The sequence below is a fragment of the Lolium perenne genome, chromosome 7, assembly GCF_019359855.2.
Source record: "Lolium perenne isolate Kyuss_39 chromosome 7, Kyuss_2.0, whole genome shotgun sequence".
Taxonomy (NCBI): Eukaryota; Viridiplantae; Streptophyta; class Magnoliopsida; order Poales; family Poaceae; genus Lolium; species Lolium perenne.
In genome coordinates, this window is record NC_067250.2 from 224,244,078 (window position 1) to 224,268,081 (window position 24,004).

Consider the following 24,004-nt stretch of genomic DNA (forward strand, 5'->3'; position numbering starts at 1 on the left):
ACTGTATGATTCTACCGTGATGTTCTTGCTCTCCTATATTAATAGTGCTCTCCTCTCGCGATGCTAGAATCCTGCCACACCAATGCCCCTGGTTGAACATTCCATGGAAGGTTGTACGCTGTGTCAAAAGGAAAGTAGAATGTTACAAAAAGGTCAATTCTTACCACCTTTTGTGTGTCGTTTTTCCGGATAAATTTTTGTAGATGTGTTCCGCTAACAATTGACATCCTAACTATAGGACAGCAGTAGACTGAAAGAAATCATCTAGCAAAAAGAAACTGCTTGTGAATACGTCAGTAGACATTGGCTCATGAAGGTCTTGGATTTGCTAAGAAAGGGAGAACCTAGCATGCCCCTTCATCTATTTGTGTGGCCAATAATGTACTTTTACCCTACATAAGAAACTTATATTGTCATGTATCATGCACTTATGCATGCCTAAGCCTACAAACAATGTAGTCACAAACCAGCGGCAAAGATAGCATGTAGACGTTGATGTCAAATGACACCAATAATTTTTTACTGATCTTCATTAGAAGTAACAATATACTTTTAATTACAAAAATGGATGATTTGGTGCCATCTATCATATCAGTCCTAGCGCAGCAATATTATGAATTGGTGCCATATAACATCTTTGTGCATTTCTCTTTTAGTGACTCATGCTTGTGTCCCTGGCAGTATAAGGTTTCCTTACATACACCTTATCGTCATTGTACAATGATGGGGTGAATGTAGTTCCCCAGCATTTGACCTGCTTGCAAATTAGTAGTCTTGAGCAACACAATGAAACAGATAGAGCCAATAGTTCTTCAATGTTCATATTAGCTTGCTTTTGTATGAAAGTTTTGTGAAGTTGGCTCTTTACATATCTTGATTGTGTGTGCTCCCTGAATAGATCATTGTCATGCCATTTAACTTTCATTCCATCAAAGTTAAGAATTTCATCTAAAATCACATTCCGCTGAATGCCGACAATGGAGTGGTTAACTCTTCATCAACACAATAGTTAAACCCATTTAGAAATGGCCAGCCAAGAAAATTAACAAGTAAGGTCTCTTTAAACCCATGGATTAATTATAATTAATCAAATAACATGACCGATGGACAAAAAGTTTATTCTCGAGTATGTACCATTTCTTCAAATATGGATGGGCGCAGCAACGCGCGCTTTTTATGGTCTAGTTGGTCATGCAATGCAAGCCTGCGCCAGCGATTTGCTTAGACTGACTATAGTGCTAGTATCATAGCTATGATACTAGTCTACAAATCATATAAATCAATTAATATGTATTGGGATTGGGATTCTACAAATCTAATAAATCTTGTACACAAATTTGTATTGGGATTCTACAAATCAATTAATATAACAAAACTATGATACTAATCTATGATACTATACATTATGGATCTAGTATCATACAAAAGTATCATATACATGATACTAATATATGATACTACCCACTATGGCCAGCCTTAGCTGAATTAGCGTAATAGGTCTTGATTTGCTCCAAAAGAAAAGCTAGCATGCATCCCTATCTCGCATCGCGCTTAATTTAATGGGCACCGCTAGGCATCGGACGCCGATATTGGCTTCCGATCGGACCTGTCGGAGGTCGTTGGATCGGAAGCACACACGCCGTGCGATCTGCAAACCAAGAAAACCAACCCCGCGTTTATCTGCGTAGTTAACGTCGCTATGAGCGTTCCCGAATTAACTGCTCTCGTATCGCACGTACAGCATGCAGATCCAGTCCACCAGCGTGCTTCTAGAAATCTGCATCCTTAACCAAGGCAGCAAATCAAAATTTAGTATGTGCTTCCGTAATCACCAAATTTCTGATTACAAGAGAAAAGTGATCTTTCACCTGCCAGGAAGCAATGGATCGAGCAGATCGTGAACCTTTTTCTTCCATAATCTTGTTCTACTATTTATTTATTTTTGAGATGTAAATCTTGGTCTACCGGTACACATAATTTAAAGGAAACTAATTCCAGAGTTTTAGGAAAGAAAATAAAGTATTTCGTATAACCATTTGCTTCCAACCACGAATTCGTATTTGAAGAAAATATTCTTCTAATGTCACATAATCTTGCTACCTTCAGTCACTAAGGTCACAGCCATTTATATGCTCCAATCTTTTATTCGGAATGTTTCGGAAACATAACAAATATGCTCCCTGGTACTCACTGATACACAACCTTTTCTGCATAGCATATATTAACAAGATGCAAGCACTTAATCCTCTTACTACTACATCTATGATCATGCTGCAGGTACCTTGTATATTTTTCAATTCCTACAGTAATACACATTCTTTATCAAATGCACAACTTCTTTTGAGACGACACTGCATACAAGTTGCGGCAAATAGATGAACTCTCCGAAGTTACAATTTTTTCTGGGTGTAAAATTTGTATCTTTAAAAGGGCATATGCTTCAACCGCTTGTTTCTTGTACTGGTTCAGCTTGCTTTAAAATTCAAAACTTCGAGATTCCATAGACCATGTCGGTGAATATGGATCTCCATTGTGGCTTGTACCCTTTCATAGAGACGAACACTGCAGTAAACAAATAAATCTACATGCATTATTATTTCATTTCTAAAAGCTAGTTTAGCAAGCCAGTTGTGCAATTAAAATAAAATTTTATCTGAAAGCTGTGGACTTGCATCCTGGGTAATATATATATGAGAATGAAATGAAGGAAGAATGAAGGCATTGTTTAAATACAATTCTTCTGACAATACAACTACAAAATGGCAGAATAATGGCTCTATTGCCGCAAACTTATCAGGATTGAAACAGAAGTATGATACATAAGAAGCATGACTATTTCAATACATTAATTTCATGCTACCTCAACAAAACATGTGGCGAAAAATGCAAGAAACATGAGACAAGTGTATGTAAAAATAGAATAGTAAGCCTAGAGTCAACAGTTAAATTACAATATTAACAAATGATTAAAGCATCATTCAAAACTTGAAATGCAGCAAAATATGAGCAGAAAGTGATATCGATAGGAAGGATTGATATTTAGAAGCATTATATTCATGCATATGAACATAGTGTGTTCATGGTCTAAGCACAAACATAAATATGATTTTACATAGGAAAACGCTTCTTCATCCGGGGGATGTGGAGGAGGTCGATGCTACAAATGCTGAGAAGCGGTGCTGATGAAGTTGAGGCATGGTACTACCACAACAAGACGGTGATGCTACGGGGCTTCAAGGGAAGGGTGGCCGAGTAGGTCGATGCTACCAGCGCTTAGGCACGATGCTGCTGGTCTTGAGACATGGTGCTACCACAACACGCGGGTGGTGCTTCCAGTCGCAGGTGGCGATGCTACGAGCATCAGGTGGTGCTGCGAACCATGGTGGGAGTGCTGCCGGCCGTAGGCAGATTTGCTAGCAACTATGGCAAACGGTGCTACCGGCGCCCAGCTGCAGTGCTGCCGGCGATTGGGCGCCAGTGTTGCAAGCAGCAAGGCGCGGTGCTGCTTGTCTTGAGAAATGGTGCTACCACAACACGCGGGTGGTGCTGCCGGTCGCAGGTGGTGATGCTATGAGCATCAGGTGGCGCTGCGAACCATGCAAGGGGTGATGCCGGCCGTAGGCAGATTTGCTACCAACCATGGCCAATGGTGCTACCGGCGCCCAGCTGCAGTGCTGTCGGCGATTGGGCGCTGGTGCTGCAAGCAACAAGGCGCGGTGCTGCTCGTCTTGAGACATGGTGCTACCACAACACGCTGGTGGTGCTTCTAGCCGCAGGTAGCGATGCTACGAGCATCAGGTGGCAATGCGAACCATGGCGGGGGTGCTGCCGACCGTAGGCAGATTTGCTACCAACCATAGCCAGCGGTGCTACCGGCGCCCAGCTGCACTACTTCCGGTGATTGGGCGCCGGTGCTGCAAGAAGCAAGCCGTGGTGTTGCCGGCAACCGGCGGCGGTGCTACCGCCACCCAGCAACGGTGTTGCCGGCGATTGGACGCCAGTGCTGCAAGTTGCTAGCCGTAGTTAGAGTTGCTACTAGGCAAGGGTGGTGCTGCTGCAGCGAAACACAGAGGTGCTGCCGGCAGTGGGCGGCGAAGCACTCGTCGGCGGTCTGCCGGTGCTGCTTGACGAAGTGGTGGTCGATGGGTTGATGGTATATACGAGTGTCCGGATAGGGATGGGGATTTTTTCTCTCTCGATATGTTTGGGAGTGGGGATGAGAAGGAGTGTGTGGGTTGATTAGACAATAGGGGAGGTGGGGATCTGGGCTTTCAATCCCACGGGGGACGCTCAGCTGTACATAGGTAAAACATAAGAGCTCGAAAAGTATGTAAGCATATAGTAGAGATGATGCATACTCTACTCGGTGAGTAAGCACAAGTAATTTTCATAATTTCAGTTGCCTGAGTAGTGAGTACGTATGAAAACTTGGAAGCATCAAGCATAGTTGACGTCATATACAAACTCAACGCAGACAAGAAGCATGAGTAACTTAAATTTTTAGCATGACTAATTTAAATATGAAGCATGGTTATTTAGAAGCAACAAAGTCAAGCAATCAACTTGAACACCGTGGAAGCAGAAACATTGACACAAATTCATATATAAAGGAATACATGGATTTGATCTTCAAAAACGCAGAAAATATGAGACATTTAAGCCTTAGGAAATCGGAATTACCTTCTCCCTAATCGTGTAGTCAGTGAGGGATCGAGACACTGACTCGAACTGTCGAAGCAGCCTACGGCCCGATGCTTTGACTGGAGTGTAGCCTTGAAGGCTGGGCTGAGCCGCCTCCTACATCTCTTGTGTCGGCCGCCGACGGTCAGTAATCCTCGTCGACGATTCCCCCGCGCGCGGCAGACCCTAATGTTTGTCTGCGCAAGACCTCGACCCAATGGAGGCGCAAGATTTGGCCTGGATGGGAGGGCGCACCGGTGCAGTGCCGTTGGGGGAGCTGAAGCGCACGAGGCGGGGCAACATGGTCGCGCGGCGGCGTGGGAGAGCAGGGTCGCGCGGCGGCCGGCAAGCCTGCGAGATGGCGGATCAATTTGGGAGCCGATCTGGGCGAGGCTGACGTGCGTAGTTAACGGGGAATCATCAAATCCATTGTGGACTGTTTGATGGAGGCAAGATGTACGGCGTCTGATGGGTCCGATCAATTGTTTCCCATCGGCCTAAGATAGGTAGTATTTACCTTAATTCATTAGTTACCGGCTAGCTGAGGGAAGTACTAATTAATCGAATCACACATGCATGATGCATGCTGCCTCTAACGATCAAATTAATTAACCGCTTAATTACCGGCCGGCCATCCATGCATATTCCTTGCGCGCGTTTCGTACATCCGTGAAAAAAAAACACCGATCCTAATTTTCAGCTAGATGAAATTGGAATTGGCTTCAAGTCAGATCCGTGGCCGTCCAATTCCCGCACGCACGAATCTTGACGAAGCCTCAGCTCCTCTGCTCAGTAATCCACGGGTTGGCCGGTCCGGTTCGGGTTTCTTTGATTTTTTCATTTTGGCCGGTTTTTTCCACTGTTTTGAATTTCGGGGTCCGTTCCCTTTTGTCTGATTGTCTTCTCCTTTTCCCCATTTCATTTCTGTGGCGGAGAGAGGAGTAAGGGGGAGGCGGGGTTGGTGTGGGCGACTCCGACGGCGGAGATCCTCTTCTCCGGCGGCCGGGGTTTAGTCGGTGGAGTCGGCGGAGAGCCGCTTCTCCGTGCGGCCGCGGTATAGTCTGTGGGGCGTCGGCTTTCCGCAACTCCTGCAAGCTGCCGAGCGCCTCTCCGCCGGCGAGATTTGGTGTAGGGTTACGGTGGGGTGGAGGTGGTGGGGGAGTGAGGGTGTTGGTGTTGGTGACTCGCGCGGCCGAGATCGTCTTCGATCTGCTTTCACAACCATGGGCGTGAGTCGAGGCCAAGGCACCGAGTTCCTCCATGGTGAAGGTTCCAGCGAGCTACCATCCTTCTTAGCTCGCCGTAGGTGTCCTCGTCGCCGGCGTCGAGGGTATGTGTTTTCCCATCATCTGATTTTAGGCCGCATCAATTTGTGCGATTGCGGATTTTTGCTTTTCTACTTCCTGTTTTTCTTAGCGAGCATCACTGTGTGGTGGTGGATCTGCTTGTTATTAGTTCATAGAGGCGAAGTGAACTAGTTTTAGGTGGTGGATTTTTGGTTGTATTCGTGAGATATCTGTTCTACGTGTTCCAATTTTGCTGATGCGGATAATTTTTATTCAGTAGAAATTTCTACACGTATGTGCATTTGCAGCGCCTATATCATTGCTCAAGCACATTGACTTTCAGTGTTTGCTAGTCCATTTTGTTTTGCTCAAGCTTATTGACCTCATAGTTTGTCACTATATCTCATCATTTTTTTTTGGTGATGTTGTGAGGCCATTTTCTGCCAGCATCTGCTGCTTAGTAGGTTCATTTTTACATCTACTTTTTATATGTTTTCTGAGTGATTGTAGATTTACTCATTGTGCCCTACCTGCTAGTCCATTGTTTTGATCAAGCTTATTTGACCTCATGTTTTTGACAGTGTTTTTACTTAGTGATTCATGGTTTCTACTAGGTTTTTTTGTCTGATGCAACCTGATATGTAGCTCTCTCACGTTTTTGGTAGTTTGATTTCTGTTATCCTTCAAGCCAACTCACAAATCATCATTAGTTTTTAGCATTTGTGTTCAACTTTGCAGTTCAGTTTACTACACTTAGATTCTAACTTAGCACTTCATTGTTTTCTTTTGACTAGGTTGTTTAGTCTTTTTTCTGGAAATATATTCATGCAAATCCAGTGTTCAGTTTTATGCTAGATCATGGCATGTGGCAGTATTTTGCTCATAGAGCTTTTTGTGTTTTTGTATATAGGCATCATAACTGCGACAACTGTTGCATGGTCTGCAGGGGTGGTCGTCATGTCCCTAACCATTCGTGTGATTTTTCTGATGACAGCCATGATGATATCAGCTTCGAGGATCATCAGTTTTCAGTTATTACTTTTGAAAAATTTCATTTTCTAGCATTTTTTTAAAGGTTTTGTTTCCTTTCTTAGTTACATTAAGTCCCCTGAATTATATAGGGTATTGTCAAGCGAAGAAGGAAGAGGTTATTAGATGATCCTTTGTTTGAGTTTTTCAGTAAGGAGGTAGCATTTTCATTCTATTTTTTCATTTAGCCATTTTTAGGTTGGTACCATTTTATTGGTTTTGAAGTTCTTTTCTCCTATTTTTTTTCTTTTTGAATGATAGGCAATTAAATCCATGAAGAGGGATTTCTCCAATTTCTGTAGTTGTTCTGATGTATGGAAAGAGGTCTGGTAGTTGGTGTTCTTTGTCTTTTTACGCTTTTTAATCTTAGTTTTTGGGTTATAAAGTTTTCCTTTTCTATATCTTTTGATTTTTTTCCAGAATAAAAAGGCGAAGTTGTCTGGAATTGACAAATCGTGCTTCACTGTATATTCATTCAAGTACTTCTTTGAAGTGTTGCATCGGCTTACTGTGGAGCAGAAGTGTGCTATCCAGAGATTTGGTTTTGGTTGTTTACTTGGTCTTGCCAAGACTCACATTCCATCGTCTTTCATTCTCTGGCTCGCTTGTTGTGTTGATTATCATTCTTCGCAAATTATTGTCGATGACAATATAATAAATATTTCAAAAGATTCTTTTCACTTTGTTCTTGGCTTGCCAAATTCCGGGTCTGAGGTTGTTGAGGACAGTGAAGGCGGAGCTGATTTCATCATGTCTTTGTTCCATTTATCAGAAGTCCCACACATCACATTTTTTGGTGACATGTTAAAGTCCACCAAACCTCTATCTGATGAACAGGTGTTTGTGTGCTTCATGCAAATCGCTATCTCTTGTTTCTTGTGCCCATGTGCCAATGACCGTTTAGATACTAAATACATAAAGCAGCTTGGTGACTCTGACCGAGCGAGCAGTTTTGATATTTGCCAGTTGGTTTACAACCATTTCATTCTTGGAGTTGAAAAACTTTTGAGGTTCATAAAAGTGAAAGGAAGGAAGCCGAAATCATTTGAGTTCTGTTCGTTTGCGCTTGCAGTAAGTGTAGTATTTTTTAGTCATTTCATTTTGTCCATATTAGTCTTTGTAATAACTATTTTATCTGTTATTTGTTTACTGAAGGTACAGTATCTTGATTGCCTCGATTTTGGCGCTCACATTGTTGGTAGTGGAGTTCCTAGGGCAGTTTCGTGGAATGGTGACATGATTGTTGAATACTCTGAGTTGGACCGCAGAAGCAAAAGATGCTTTGGCCGGAGACGCTTGAGATCTGATCTTCCAAGTGTTTATGTTAATGTATATTTTCTTCTGACCTACAGTTCATTTTCGTTCTAAGTTCTTGTTGTTATCATTTTTCTGTTTTCTTATATGAAATTCTTGCCCCTGCTTTTTCATTTGTCAGAGAATGTTCAAGAGCAACATGGATGGCATTAATTGTGGTACAAGTTGTGAGCCTATGTCGGAGCAAGTAAAGCAGTCCTTTCATGATAAATTTGGTATGATTTTGGATGGAAAGGTCACCCCTGTAGTCCTTTTGTCATCTTTCTTATATATTTTCCACTGATCTGATCTTCCAAGTGTCTATGTTAATGTATCTTTTTATCATTTGTGTTTTTCCTGACCTTTACTGTGTTTACTTTTTATATGTCACCGCTTGCAGATTATAGATGGTATTTTTGAAACTGTTCAGAGTTTGGCGTCATCTCAATTTGGTAACAAGAACATGTTGGAGATTTTATCTCATAATGTTCTTCAATTTCTATCAAATGCACATCCTTGTTACAAGAGCAACAGCACCATTTCTCCAGCCATTGGTTGTCTTGGTATACATTTCAGCTTTTACATTCCATCTCTCTTGGTATATTTTCATTAGCATATCGTCATGTTCATTTCTACTTCTATGTGCGCAGATACTCCTGTTGCCCTCACAAGTAATCATGTTGTTCAGAACTTCAACTTGACAGGCAATTGCTTATTATTTAGCATACTTTTCTATATTTTATTTTTTAGAAATCTGTTTTCATTATTTCTTTTCCCTAGTATGTCCTTCTTTTTAATTTTTCTTCTTGAATACAGCACCACAAATTCATCCTCTACGTAAGGTCATGTCCAGATTGAGTTTACACTTGCCTGAAAATAATGTTCCTGGTCCTTGTCAGTCCGATTTGATATCTCCCATCGGTCGTTTGAATTTGTCACCTTCTCGTGGTGGCATGGTTAGTGTTCCTTTTTGCTTTCATTAATTTTATTTTTTCAATTAAATGCATATATTCTATCATGTTGGCTCTTTTTGTGTAAACATCCCAATTTGGTTTCCAACTCTTTCTATTTTTCTCCGTTTGTGTTTTCATGTATGCAGGATGCTATGAAAGTACCAGCGACTACTTCAATGCAGAATATTTTACCAAAAGCATCTGATGGAAGCAAACAAGCTCCAATCCCTGTTGGTGACACAACACCTGAAGCCATTTTGGTATTTTTCTTTTTAATTCATTCTTTATAATTATTTAAATCTTGTTCAGCCTTTTCATCATTTTTTAATTCATGTTTTTCTGAATTTCTAGAAGGCGGATGCATCACCTGGAGTTACTATCACTGGTACATCAAGCTTCAAGGATAAGCAAAAGGAGTTAGCTGCGAAGGGTGATGATGTTTACAACAGGACAGTGCATCCCAGATCGTCGCATGTCAATAAACCTATGAAAATTGGAGTGGGCAGCTTGCATGTCGTTGAAGAAGGTGTGGAGGTAGTAGATGTCGATAAATTTGTTCAAAAACAGCCTGCCATAGTCAATGGTTTTGTTACTCTTCAGCCGAAGAACAGTCTGGTCTTTCCTTTAGCAGATAATCCACGTTTCCCCGTATCTGACGATGATATCATGCATTTCTGTGCAATTGTTGAGCTGGCGTACACCGATCGAATTCAGAAGTATGTTTTATATCTCTCACTTTTTCTGTTTGTTCTTCTACTTCTCTCTATTTTTGTTAAGTATCTTTTTTCCTGCCTTTTCAGACCTTTGATTTGTTTCCTCACTTATCATTCATATTTGATTGTATACCTCACTTATCATTCTTCTTTTATTTTTTTTCAATTCAGGAATTATGCTCTTAAATATCATGGTGTCCACTGTAGTTTTATTTCACTTGGGCAGACGCTTATGCGTGATGGACACATTGACAACTTCTTGATCCCGTGTTTCTGTCGGAAGCTATTCGAAGACAACCATCCTTCAAAATCTGGGAGGCATTATTTCTTTTCATATGTTGGGGTATGAGCATCTACACCTTTTTTTCAATATTTTGTTGTCTCCTTATCTTTTCTTGTTTTAATCCTGTATGAAAATGCTTTTCATTCTTTTTTCAGGAAAGCATCCTTGATTTATCTAGTCCAATGCAGGAGAACATTGTCCGTACCTCATTTCTTGGTGCTGCTAGAGCCAGTAAAGGGAAAAGACTTGATTTATCAGATAGAGTGTGTAGACTTGATTCATCTGCTCCAAATTTTTTATACTATATCTGCTAATGTACATGTGTTTAATTTTTGTATACATATCCCATGCAGTTGTTCTTTCCCATATGTCATCTCGATCATTGGTTTTCTTTCGTGGTAGACTTCAAGTTCAAGCTTTTTGCGTTTCTTGATTCGTTCTACAGTGCAAAATCGGATTATCAGATTGCAGTTCGTGCCCCCTTAGTATGTTTTTCTTGACAAATCTATATTTATTTTCATTTTATCTACACCTAAGGTTTTTTGTTTTTCATAGTGTCTTACTATTTATTTGTCAATAACAGATTAGAAATTTTACACTTCTTTGGAAGAAGATATTCAACAGTGATGAACCTGATTTCAAGAAATTTAGTGTTATGACTCCCAACATGCCACGCCAGGGGAATGCGTAAGTTCTGTTTTAATGTTTTTTCTAGTATAGTTCATACAAGGTTTCTTTCTATAGTGTTGAATGTTATCTTTTTTGTAACACTGGTAAGTTAATGGACACCATGCTTGGTTTTGTTCAACTTCTGCACATTTTTTTCAAAATGTGTTACATAGAATTACTAATTTTATGCCCATATTTTTTTTTGGTCAGTCATGATTGTGGTGTCTTTACAATGAGGTCTGTTGAAGTTTTTGATCCCACCAAGGACCTCCGCAAGGAGTTTAGTAAAGATGACGTTCTTCACTTGCGCATTCAGTATGCAAACCGTCTGTTCTTCCATAGTGGCAATACAGTTGATTATAGCATAGTTACCAACTACTATGTGAAGGTAACATTTTTTCTGCATTTTTCTTTGTCTCATTAACTTAGTGTCGATGAAGCTGATTGTACGCTTATTCATTTTTTTTTCATTTTTCTAGGAGGATTTTGTGCGTCAGCTTCGTTGATGTAGATCCTCAATTTTTGTTCTGCTCCTCATCAAGACTAATCAGTTGTGTCACGCTTTTCCTTTATGAACTCTGTCATGTTTTTTTCCATATAATATGTGTGTTTTGAACATAGTATGTGTTGTAATTCAGCTATCATGAGCTTTGTGTAGTTCATGAACATCCTTTTTCGCTTTTTCTCTGTTTTTGGCACAGATATATCTCTATTTTTTCATGTACAGGAATTATTCAGTATGTTTTCATCAAGATCCTCCTTGCTACTTATCATATTGGTATCATGAGAAGTAGGGTCTGAGCTAGGCTCTGCTAGGTCAGTCTGAGATGCCATGAAAATGGTACTTGGATGACTCGAATCACTCTGTATGCCATCTTCCATTGTCACTTCAGAGAGATCTTTCTTTGTAAGATCACTAGTATAATTTTCATTATTTTTTTGTTTTTGTCACGGGTGCATTTGTTCCTTTTCTGGGGTTTTTTAGGGGGTGGGTAACTCCGCCTACGCCATTTCTTCCTTACTTCGTTTTTACAAGGATGGTGTAGCCGGTTCCAAGCCCGGGAAAAGGAGGAGGAAACACACTTTAGTTTTTTCTATCTTTTTTGTTGTGTTTCCATGAGATACCATGAAATTCCAGCACAACAAAACACATTTGAAGTCTATGTAGTGCACTAACTTTTCAAATCTATGACACAATATGTAACACTTATGGTGCAATTCCAGCACATTTTTGTCTCTGCCTTTTTGCAAAGCTCTCCGATATTCACGGAAATACTTTTAGTGTAGCACATCTCATTGATAGGCATATAACTCTCCACACATGGTTACATGATTCCCAGCTACATAACTCACTGTTATTCATTTTTTTTGGGGTCTGAGCAAGTGCATACAGCCATGAATAGATTTGTTTTATACAAATATCTGTTACAATAAATAAGAACAAACACATTATTGGCTTTTTCTCTGCCATCTACTAATACATCTTTTTACGCAATCAGATTTGATTTCTTTTTGAAGCGGTCGTCTCCTTTCTCTTATTTCAGTCTTGAGTTCTGTCCCTGGACTTGACTGCTTCAGCTTCTTGTCCTTCTTTTTGTGTACCTGGTAGCAAAAGCAGTTTATATCATAATTAGTTATAGTCTTTTTTGCTTTCATATCTTTTTTTAGTAATAAGAATTATTCGAACCTTCATTTTCTTTCTTCTTCTTCTTTCCTCTGTTCTTCTTTGGCAAATTGAAGACCAAATGCAACTTATCACATTTTTTCTTTGTGTGATTAGTAGAACCACAATGGCTGCAGGTATAGAACTTATTTTGCTTAATCCTTTCCTTTATAGTCAGTAATCTAGGGCGGCCCTTTGTATCAGCAACATTTGGGTCAAGTAATTGTATTGTCGTTCCACTTTCACCTGTAGGATCCAGATTGACTACTGTTCTTGATGAGCTGTTCTGCCCCATAGCTGACATATCATATGTGTCTGTGTCCATTTTGGCCATTTCTGCCTCAAGTCTTGGTATCTCTTGTAGCAAATATTGATATTTTCTTTTGTTCTTAGAACCATTTGAAGCCGTGTGTCCTAACATTCTAGAAAGAACATTGAATCTTAAAACTATGCTGTCCTCATTTAGTGGTGGAACAATATGTTTCAGAAGTTTTCTTTCTCTTTTCCGCCACCTGTCTATTATGTACTTATCTGGGATCTTGTTTACCTGCAGTTGCAACATCACTTTGAGGATATGTGAGCAAAGAAGACCATCTTTATCAAATTTGCAGCAGATGCAAGAATAGTCTTCTGTTTCTTCATTAACTTGTACTAGGTACTCTCTGTGCCTATGCTCTTTTACAGGATAATTTGCTGCCTGAAACACCCAGTACATCTTCCCTTTAACATCTTCTCTTATTTGGAGTCTTGTTACATCATTTAGGACTAGCTGGAACTTTCTAAAGATTGCTAAATTGTACAGCTCATGTGCCTGCCGTTCAATGTAGTATTGAGTGATGAACTTTTTCTCCCGGACTTTCTTGTTAGTTGCATTATGATCCAACTCGTTTTCATTTGCATGCATGTTATCCATTATTCTTTGGTATTCTCTCAAGAAGCTTGTCATGCTAAATTGTGGTCCAACTCCCTTCTTGAACAATGCATTAGTTCCTTCGCTTCTAGCCGTTGTTTGTATGAATGGGAAGAAATGATTCTTGAAGTAAACTGGTACCCACTTCTCTCTGCTTTTCCAAAGATCTTGGAATATTTTAATATGTCCCACATTGTACTCATTTATCATTTGCTGCCATAGTGTTTCGAATTCATGCACTGTCAAGGACTTGTCAATTATATCTTGTAGTTCCTCATACGTGCCTTCATTTGCTTGAAATACAAGTTGCCTCCCTTGTCATCTATTTTCTTCTTGATATGAAACAAACAACATTTGTGTATAGCATTTGGGAAAATAGATGGTATTGCACTTGCCATGCCCTTGTCCCGGTCGGCTATAATTGTTTTTGGTGGCTTTCCACCCATTGCCGCTTTGAATTCCAAGCACCACCGGAAACTTTCTCGATGTTTCGTTGACTATGAATGCGCATGCAAATAGGTAAGTTTTTCGTGTGGCGACACTCCAACAAATGGTGCAAAAGGGAGATTGTACTTATTTGTTAGGAATGTCGTGTCAAAGCTCACACAGTCACCACATATGTCATAATACCGTATTGCCCTTGCATCTGCTTCAAAACACACTCCCGACTTTGTTTTCTTTGTCCAAGTCAAGCGAGTGATAGAATCCCGGGTTTTCGCTCTTTTCTTTTTAAACCAAATTTAACTTCCATCATGTCATTGTTTGTTAATTCCCCGTTTATTGAATTGTCAGTAGTTGCTGACCTTTCTCTTGTTGTATGGTAGTTGTTCCATCCCTCCTCTTATGAATGCCAAGACAGCAACCATGTCTCTAGTAGGCATGTTGCAATATTTCATTGTCCGTATCATTTCCTTTTCACCGTCAGACATGTAGATGTGTGATCTGAAAAACCTGCTTTGAGGGCTGAGTTGATGGTTGTGCAAAAGGTTTAGTCCTGTAATTTCCCAAAATCCTTTCTTCTCACTGACCACCATCTCAACTTTGCAATCACTTTTCGCTATGACCGTGCTTTGTCTCTGTGCTACAACTTGCTCAGTTTCTTGTTCATTTATTTTCCCGTACTTGTTGCACTTCATAGTGAATCTTATGACTTCATTGTTTCTTTTCTTACTTGTAGTACGGTAAGAAGAGACAATGCTTACTGAGAAGCCAGCAGTGTATGCATACAAGTTGAAGAACTTCTGAGCTTCTTCTCTTGTCTGAAAATGCATTCCCTTTTCAGGTTTTAACTGGCTGTCACTTTCATTTTGTGTATCCTCCTCCATTTCCTTTCCCTCAGCAGCTAACTCTTCATTTTGTAGGAATATGTGTATATCTTCTTCAATTATGTCCTTGCGCTGTTCTTCAGTTTGATTGGGTGAGTTGTCAGTAATCGTGCTTGTCGATGCTTGATCATGGTAATCCTCTGACATTGGGTGCTTCATCCCATAGTTTTGCTCTGTACTTGGATTATCGCAACTCGCATGCATGTATATTTTTATTTTTATCAGCTGTACTCTTTGAGGTTTCTTTTATTATAAAACAGAGTTTATTAATGTTAATAACCTGATCTAGGTTCATGTTGTCAAACATGTTTAAATTCCATGGATCATCAATTTCTTCTTCCAGGAACGAAGTAGATGTGTCCACCTTGTCATCCTCTGTGTCCTTGTTAGTTTGTCCCTGCATTTAATCGGTTAGCAATAATTTTAAGTACTTTATTTTTTTGTTTATAATTGGTTTGTTCGAAAATACCTGGTCACCGCTTATTTGATTCACTTCATTTTTTTTCATAGTTCCAAGAAGCAATCATGTATATGAAAATCCTTCCTGCAATAAGATGTTATTTAATTAAGCATTGTTATGAATGGTAAGTTATTTATTTTGCTCTTGTTTCATTTGTTTTTTCATCATACCTGATTGAAGAAGTCATCTAGCATATCATCGTTAACTGTTTGTGAGTAATTTCCTGTATCCTGCATAAGAGAAATATACATGTTTTTATTAGTAAAGTCATGAATACTGCATAACAATTTTATTTGCAAGCATAAAAGCACATCGCACTTAACATTTTCGAGCTCCCTAGTGGCTAGCCGTCTTGGTTCTGTGGCTTCTTTGTTTTTTCTGTGGCTTTAGTTATGAGTATTTTCTTTTGAAATTTTGTAATCTGCAGCCTATATGGACTGCAGATCTCATCAATTGCATTGTTAGACATACTAGATGATGCCCCGCGCGTTGCAGCGGACATAAAAGAGCAATAACTATACGAAATCAGCATAAATAGTTTTGTGGAGAAAAAAAGACGTGTACTATGTAGAGGAGTTTGCATAGATACAAATGAATACATCTGTTAGAAAATAGAATTCAATATTTTCACACAAAAATGGGAATACAATTCAACAAATAAAGTCATTCGGTACAGGTTGGGTCTAAAACCTACAATGAGCTCCAAAAGATATAGGAGATAAAAGTCATCAAAAGGATAAACCAAATGCTACATGTATATTGGCTCATAAAAGTGTAGTATAGATTGGTGGTGGAGCCAAACAAACAGGAAGGACCCATGGTGACGACTGCGGCAGTCTAGCTATCTTGAAGTTTAGTTACTTGGAATGCATTTGAATAAACAATCTTTTTGCCGAAGACCTTTCCAGCGCAAAAAATGAAGGTACATCTGTACTGAACTTACATACCTGCATGTATACTAAGACAATGATTCAATTGAAGGTACTTGAGTCACATCATTGGTTAAATTCGAAAATGACAAAGCCGTTTCCATTCTCCATGGACATAAAGTATTTCTTTATGAATAGGCAAAATGTTGGTGCAAAAATGGTATTTTGTTAGGACATTAAAAAACTAAAAGGTGAGTCAAGTTGTAACAGCTGACTGATGGTAGAAACTGAGTCTTTGCAGCAGTTGCATGCATGTGGTGAAAGTCTACAGCCCAAGTGATGCAAAATCTGCAATATGTAGAGATGTAGTTCTTCGAATATATGAAAAACTGTCTAGCTGCCTCGCTCCTCACGATGAACATGAGCATGCTCTCAGTTGACAACTCTCATCTATGTGATGAGTAATCCAAAATACACCAAAAGCTGAATATACTGCTCTGATATAATGATATCTGGCTATTGAAAAGTAAAAAACCACTTCTATGTGATGACCTGTGAAGATACGGACACGAGTAAGACCACTATGACAATTATGTACTATATGTATCTCGAGGGATGGACACTCGACTGCCTGAAAGTGACTTCAGAATGAACTTTTGTTTATTCACCTGTATGAAAGTGTCCATTATCATGCACAACCAAGTCCTTGTTAGCTACAGTTGAAGTCTCATATACCATCGAAGAAATCAAACCTGGGCATAAAAACTTAGAAAGGCAAGAGCAGTTGCCATACCCCAAATTGTTATAGAACATAGGAGAATAATGAGCTGGCATATGAACCCACTAAAAGAAATCTCTGTTTTCACTAAAAGAAAGTGTGTCATATACTCATACCCTGAACTCCTACTGGGCTACACAACATTGGAGAAGAATGAACTCTGACGGAGGACTTGCACTGATGTATGAGCCTATCTAAAGTACTCTGTTTTCAAGATGAACTAAGAGGAAAAAGTTTGCCATATACCAAACTGCTGCACTGCACTGGAGAAGAATAAGCTCTGAAAGAGGAATTGCACTGATATATGAGCCCATGTGTAGAACTCAGTTTCCACAATAGAACTAAAAAAGATAATCACAGGGAGAAATATACTTACAGAGGGTCTTTTAGTGAATATCGCTATGCAGTTTTGTAGTCCACCTCAAGAACTCAACAGGGAGTAAATATACTTCTCGTAATCAATCTGAAAAATTCCTAATCTTTGCAGATAAAATTATAGATAAATCAAAACAGGGGAGAGAGCGAATCAGTATTCTAGATCAAAATCCGCTAAATATTAACCACTCCAACGATAAACCAAAACAGGGAAGAGAGCGAATCAGTATTCTAGATCAAAATCCGCTAACTATTAACCACTCCATCAATGTCAAAGGGCAAGTAGAGATATGACTTGTCAAGATCTGATGGTGGAACATGGCCGCAAGCCCGCAACGGCAAGGTGACGGCCTGTGCAGGCCGGGGAAGGAGAAGCAATATTTTATTATGAAGGCAGATAACTAATCTTACTTTGGAGGTTTGGATAGATCAAATTTTGTAGATCTCTAGCCGTGGCGTTCCTCAACGACTTTCAGATGCGGGCGGCCGCTTCCTCAACGAATTTTGTGGATCTCGAGCAGCTTGTACAATCCAATCAAAACCCAATCAAATCAGGTGGCGTGGGGAAATGTGGATTAACTCTCGAGCCGGGTGGAGCACAACCTGAAACACTAACAAACATATGCTGAGGGATTAAGAAAAGGAAAGATGAATTAGAATGGGGAGCGGCCATGTGTGGAGGCGTGAGCATGCTGTTGTGCTTCATGCGGATGGCAGCAAGGCCTAGTTTTTAACATGGAGCCGGCGGCGACGGATGAGTTCCATGGAGCCGTTTCCACTCGTTCAATCCCCGGATTTATTGGGTGATTTTATGAGAATTTGTGAGGAGGTCATGGCGGAAACATTCATGGTGAGGACGCGCGTCGTTCTGGCGAGGAAGGGCAGCAGGGATCGACATGCCTCCGTTCGGGAGTGGCGTCTCCGCGTCTGGAGAGGATTGGCCACCGGGCATGTCGGGGCGTGTTTTTTTTTTTTTTTTTTTTGAACACAAGAAGGGCCTCGAAGGCCCCTGACCGCTCTTATATTAGGATAAGGATAGTACACCTTACATAAAGATCCAAGGGAGTCAGGAAATTACAAATTGGTTCCTTCCTTTTGCAAAGAGGAGTCGGGGCGTGTTGGTCTGGGCCTCCGTTCGGGCGTGGCGTCTGGAGAGGAATGGCCACCGGGCGTGTCGGGGCATGTCGGGCTGGCTAGACTTTTAACCCAGTGACGTGGCTCGCTATGAGACCAGCAAAATGGGGCCATCTATTAAGAAAGAGAAGATATGTCAACCATCTAAATATGGCCAGAGAACAGATGCCATAGTATCCCAAGTAAGGCAGGCATGCATTGCCAATCAACAGAACTTAACACTACCAGCCATCAGTATCTCTTCAGTTTCTCATCAGTATTCAGTTTCTTCTCATTCTTAGTCTAAGTGATTCTCGCTCATTCTCCGTTTCATTATTTCTTCAGTTTACTTGTCGCTCATTCTCCATCCCTCATTACTTGTCGCTCACTCTCTGTTTCATTCTAAGTTTGATTCTAAGTTTGATTCTTCACAGTTTCAGTCTTTATTCATCAGTCTTCTCGCTCATTCTCCGTTTCAGTCTAAGTTAGATTATTCACAGTGTATTTTAAGTTTCAGTTTCAGTCTTTATTCTTCAGTCTTCAGTTATCGGTTCTTAGTTTAGTTTCAGCCTTTAGTTCTTCAGCCTGTCAATATTGTTATTTGCTCACTCCTGTCAGTTGCTCAGTTTCTCTGATTGGCTTTTATTTGCTCTATCCTCAGATTGATCCTTCTTCATTCTTCAGTTTCTCAGTCTCAGGATTCTCTATCTCTCATTCTCCGTCGCTCATTATCTGTCACTCTTTCTTCAGTATTTTCTTCAGTCAATCAGTTAAAGCTCAGTCTTTACTTCAGTTTATATCTGTCTCAGATTTCGTTAGTTTATATCTCTCAGTCATTCTTCATTCATAAGTTTTAATTCTCGTCAAATTCTCTCGGTCCTTTGCTTCAGTTTTTTTAGTATTTCTTCATTCTTGATTTGTCGCCTCCGTCACTCATTTCTTGACTTGCTACCAGTCTTAAATTATTTAGCTCAGTCTTCCAATCTTTCTTCAGTAATTCATTCTCTCATTAGCTAAGCTTTCTTCAGTTTTTATTCAGTAATTTTTTCTTAAATTGTAATGCTACTGATTATGCTAGGATTAATCTCATTCATTGTGTTTGATTTGGTTGTTACCTTAGTTTTCACATTCTTAGAAGTTTCCGCTCCCGCAAGCCCTATTCTCTGTTTTGTCAGTTCCCTTCTTTTTCCTAGTTGTATCCGTGTTCCACCAAGCAAAGTAGGTCATACTAGTATCCACTGTACTTCTAGCCCATGTCTGCATGGTGATATAGCCTTTTATTTCATCATTATTGCTTAGTTTCTTTCTTCAGTATTTAGTCTTATTTCTTGCTACTTTATTCTAACTACTTTATTCTTTGCAGTGGCAGAAGGAGTACTCCCAGGCACATAAGAAGATAACTTGAATAAGTCCCAGTGCCTTGCTCCTAGTCTAGCTAGTAGCCGTTGTTTTGACCTTGCGGCGCGACGCGACAGGTCATTCACTAGTTTTTGTTCTCAACTGATTCTCCAAAGCTTAGTCTTGTTAGCTTCTGTTTTTGTTGGAACATCAGTCTTTTCCTGTGATTTATACTGTCTGCTATAATGTTTGTTATTCTTTGCAGGAGGAATGACCAGTGGGTGACGCTCCTCGTGCTGGTGGTGGCGGTGGTGGGTACTGCTGGTGTTGCGGGGGCGGTGGTTTTTTCATATTGGTGGTGCAGGTGATGGTTTTAGTACTGGTAGCCATCAGTACATGTGTGGTAGGTACAGTCCAAGCTAACTATATCTTTTTTGCTCCGGAAAATGCATCAGGTTTTTATCTCTGTTCGTTTTGCGGATCGTCAGCTAACAAATGACCACGGGATGCACAACCACACCAAGCTCAAGTACGACTCCATGCATGGCCACTGGATGCAGAACGACATCAAGCTCAAGAATGACAAGACTCTTTTCTTGGGTTGGAAGAAAGTTGATTTTCTTCAGTGTCAGGTACTCCTACGTTACAGGTTCTTCTTTTCGAATAGTAATTGTTGCTTTCACTAGAGCTTGTCCAGCAATCTGGGTGCTAATTTTCTTAATTATTTGTAAATCTATGCTTCTCATTTGTCAGTAGTTGTTGCTGGTACTGCTGTGCACTCATGAAAGTTTGGAAATAGTCGGAGTTAACTCTGTTTTTTTGCCATGTCATGACTTCCCTACGTATGCTTGTCAGTTGCTTTTTGCGAGAGTTTTGTCCAGCAATCTGGGTGCTAAATTGAAACTGTAGCAGGCGTTTTACAAGAACTTAGTTTCATTTACAGCTTTACATTGTATCACTTGCATGTTTTCTTCCAAGGGTCTGATTTAGTTCTCCTTCATTGAAGCGTTAAGGGTTTTTGAACTTCCATGACTAATCTAGGTGTCGAACAGTTTGTCATTTTGCATTTGTGGCAACTGGATACTTTTTTTTCAACAACCAGTGTGGTCAAAGCTTAGTTTCAATTTTAGACTATATGATCTGACTTTTTTCTGAAACATGCTGCTGGAGCTAGAACCAATTTGAGCAAGGCAGTTTCTGTTTTTGGTCAGGTACATGATGTAGATCAACAAGGACATGATGTAGATCAACAAGGACATGATGTAGATCAACAAGGACAGCTATAGTAAAAAACCAGATGGATGAGGAGGAGGTGGATACATACCTGTGCTGAGACGGGAGGGGCCTTCCCAGCAGCATCCATGTCCACGTAGGTGCTTCCTTCGTTGCCATCCATGATCTCTCTTGATCTTTGCCCTCTATTTTTCGAGATCCCTTTTTTTCCCCTTCTGTTTTCTGATCTCGTTTCCCGGCAATCGACAACACTGTGTTGCAGCTACTTTACGTGAGGAGGAAGAAGGAGAAGGAAGGCGACGTGGAGATCTAGTTGTTAGAAGTGGCCTGAAGGGCTAGTTCCTGGCCGAATCTGTAAGGCCCAGGAAGCTACAGCCAAAATGAAAAAAACCAGAAAAAACCCGGACTGATGGTTGTTGGGCCGGACTGAGCGGAGGTGGGGCTTTTTTGACTAAAAGGGGACTGAGGGGGAGGGGGAGGGGGAATGAATTGGGCTGGGTGAAATCTGACTTGAACCCAATTCCATTTTCAGCTAGATGATGATTAGAGAGTCCCAAAAAAAAAACATGAAGAATCCAAGTGCACCACACAAGCTGAATCAATTTATATCGCTAACAAATAATGCCTCTCCAACTAAGATGCGTCTATGCCAATAGGCAACTGCAGATGTAAGATTTTCGTCTGGCTAATCCATCGCTACCAACCGCTTCCGACACCAACTTGCTTCATTGGCGATCTGCTCATCCTACTCATCTGAAGTTTGGTCTCATTTCTTCCCTGATTTTGCCACGCACCAAGCCGCCGGTGTGGAGGAAAGATGGGGGCGCTATTCTCAAAGCAAAGCCGAGGCCACCATCCGCACCGCCATCGACTGGAACATTTGAAAAAAAGGCGCAACAACCTTATCTCGGTTCACAAACTACATCACGCTTAAATATATAATGAACGCAATATCACGATTTACAAGACATGGTAATACAACATCAGAATCAACATCACCATCACGGTTTACAAGATCATCGCTGCTCTCGTACTGGGCCATCATGCATCATGCCGGGCATCATCCCTCCCTATTGAGATGTGTGGTGCCAAAATTTCAATACAAATCCATCTCAATACAAGGAATAGGGTGTCATTAAATATCTCGGTAGCAACAAGAAAATAAATACGTAAAATACATACTACATCCTTCCGGGTTAGTATTTCAGTTTGATTCCCAAATGTAGAGCTGCAAGAGATTTCTGCACAAGTGCCACATTCTTCACTAGACTATAAACTGCTAATTCATAAGAATCGGAAAAAACATCTCCAAGAACAAGAAACCAACTTGTGTTGGGTCCTAATATGAGCATATGAAGGGTGTTGTAAATAGAAAACTCACATGTAGTCACCACATTCGATAGGAAGCTAGGTGATAAATGTCAATGGCCCCCACATAATAGGATTTCTCTTCAAAAGACCGCAAGGAAGATGTTGAAATATTGGGCCTACACTTAGTGGCTCATACTAGATTTCAGATTTTCCTATAAATCTCAAAGCCCACATAGTGGAAGCCTTGTGAGTTTGAGCCCAAGTTGGTGGCAGCTCACTAGGGAGTGGCAAGAGGTGGGAAGTTTAGTCCCACATGGAAAGTTGGGAGGAAGTTAGACCACCTTATAAGGTGGGTTGTTCCACCACTAGTAAGTGAGTGAGAATAGGAGTGCTACACGCGCGCGCTCCTCCTCCTCCTCGCTCGTCTCGTGTCGACTCGACACGTCACGACGCGCGCGCCGCGCTCGTGGTGAGTGGATTGAGCCTCGAGCCGAGACTTTCCTTACTTTTTGCAGCTCAGGAAAACGAACAGAGTCCTAGACGGACGCGTCGCAGTTAGTCGGTTCGGGTCGCTCCCGGATCGTGGGCTATCTGTAACCGACTCGAAACGTTCGTGCGACGTGGGCTATCTGTAACCGACTCGAAACGTTCGTGCCTATATAATCTCTTGCCCGGCTACCGCAGAAACACATCTAACATACGAGTTAGGGTTTCCACCTCTCTCTGCTTGCGCCGCCATCGTAGCCTACTCCATCCCGCGCGCCGACGTGCATCGGCGAACGGGAGAGCAGGTCTCCGGAACCGCTCGTCCTTGCGATCCTGTACGGGAGAGGGCGAATTAGGTTTTTGGGAAGCGCTCTGCGCGACTGCTCAAGCTCTTCATCACGGGTCGCCTTCCGTCCAAGTCGGGCGGTGCTGCCTACCGTCGTCTTCAACGCCATCTACTTCGACCTATCGTCCCCGTCGTCAACAACGTTGTCATCAACAACGTTACTGCCCCGACATCATCTGCTACACCTCCACCGCCACCTCCACCAGATCGGTACGTGCGACATATCTCGGTCTGTTTAGCGATGGATGTTGTACTGTTTGCTATGCTACTGTTCATGTTGATCACTACATCTAGTATGTTCGAGTTTCACATGTTAGTAGTTACTGTCGTCATGCTTAATATTCTGGAATTAATCATGGAAATTGTGCCTAATTATCCAACAATCCAAAACCTAATTGTAGGCAATTTCCTGAGTTAACAATGGCTGGTTTTTCCGATGCACTGAGGCCGGATAAGTTTACCGGTTTGCACTTTAAGAGGTGGCAGTATAAGGCCATGCTCTGGCTTACTCATCTGAAAGTGTTCGAAGTTACTGATGGTTTACCTGAAGGAACTATATCTGACCAAGATCAGAACAAGTTCAAGGAAAACAATACTCTCTTCGTCGGATGCGTTCGAGTATTCTTGCCGATCGTCTGTGTGATGTGTACATGCACATAACAGATGGTAAAGAGCTCGGGAGGCACCGAATGCTAAGTTCTGCAACCGATGCAGCAAAGGAACTGTACATCATGGAGAACTTCCATGACATCAGGATGGTTAACAACCGTTCTGTAGTCGAACAAGCTCATGAGATACAGTGCATTGCGAAAGAGCTTGAACTCCTTAAGTGTGCCTTACCTGACAAGTTTGTGGCTGGATGCATCATCGCTAAGTTGCCCCCTTCATGGA

At 41.0% G+C, this 24,004-nt stretch overlaps 2 protein-coding genes and 1 long non-coding RNA gene across 3 annotated transcripts; 1 reads left to right on the plus strand and 2 right to left on the minus strand.

Moving 5' to 3' along the window:
• The first annotated feature begins 8,433 nt into the window (after window positions 1–8,433).
• On the plus strand, window positions 8,434–11,412 carry LOC127315422 (uncharacterized). Its single transcript, XM_051345912.1, has 11 exons — window positions 8,434–8,544; window positions 8,689–8,851; window positions 9,105–9,244; window positions 9,388–9,501; window positions 9,593–9,957; window positions 10,126–10,297; window positions 10,393–10,500; window positions 10,591–10,722; window positions 10,821–10,924; window positions 11,117–11,294; window positions 11,386–11,412. Exons 1-11 carry the CDS (start codon window positions 8,434–8,436, stop codon window positions 11,410–11,412), a joined length of 1,614 nt encoding a protein of 537 aa, XP_051201872.1.
• An 882-nt stretch (window positions 11,413–12,294) lies between these two features.
• Window positions 12,295–13,747, minus strand: LOC127312042 (protein FAR1-RELATED SEQUENCE 3-like). Its single transcript, XM_051342520.2, has 2 exons — window positions 12,594–13,747; window positions 12,295–12,508 (listed from the first exon to the last, which is right to left on the minus strand). Exons 1-2 carry the CDS (start codon window positions 13,687–13,689, stop codon window positions 12,447–12,449), a joined length of 1,158 nt encoding a protein of 385 aa, XP_051198480.2. The 5' UTR covers window positions 13,690–13,747; the 3' UTR covers window positions 12,295–12,446.
• Window positions 13,748–15,080: 1,333 nt separating this feature from the next.
• Window positions 15,081–18,239, minus strand: LOC127313720 (uncharacterized). Its single transcript, XR_011749355.1, has 3 exons — window positions 15,435–18,239; window positions 15,274–15,348; window positions 15,081–15,201 (listed from the first exon to the last, which is right to left on the minus strand). It is a non-coding gene; the product is annotated as an uncharacterized lncRNA (long non-coding RNA).
• Between the last annotated feature and the right edge of the window lie 5,765 nt (window positions 18,240–24,004).

Coding starts and splice junctions, on each gene's coding strand:
- LOC127315422 (XM_051345912.1), top strand. CDS start 8,434: ATGTTCAAGAGCAACATGGATGGCATTAATTGTGGTACAAGTTGTGAG. Junction 10,501..10,590: donor GACTTGATTTATCAGATAGA/GTGTGTAGACTT, acceptor TATCCCATGCAG/TTGTTCTTTCCCATATGTCA. Junction 10,723..10,820: donor TTGCAGTTCGTGCCCCCTTA/GTATGTTTTTCT, acceptor TGTCAATAACAG/ATTAGAAATTTTACACTTCT.
- LOC127312042 (XM_051342520.2), bottom strand. CDS start 13,689: ATGATAAATGAGTACAATGTGGGACATATTAAAATATTCCAAGATCTT. Junction 12,509..12,593: donor GAAGAAGAAAGAAAATGAAG/GTTCGAATAATT, acceptor TTTTGCTACCAG/GTACACAAAAAGAAGGACAA.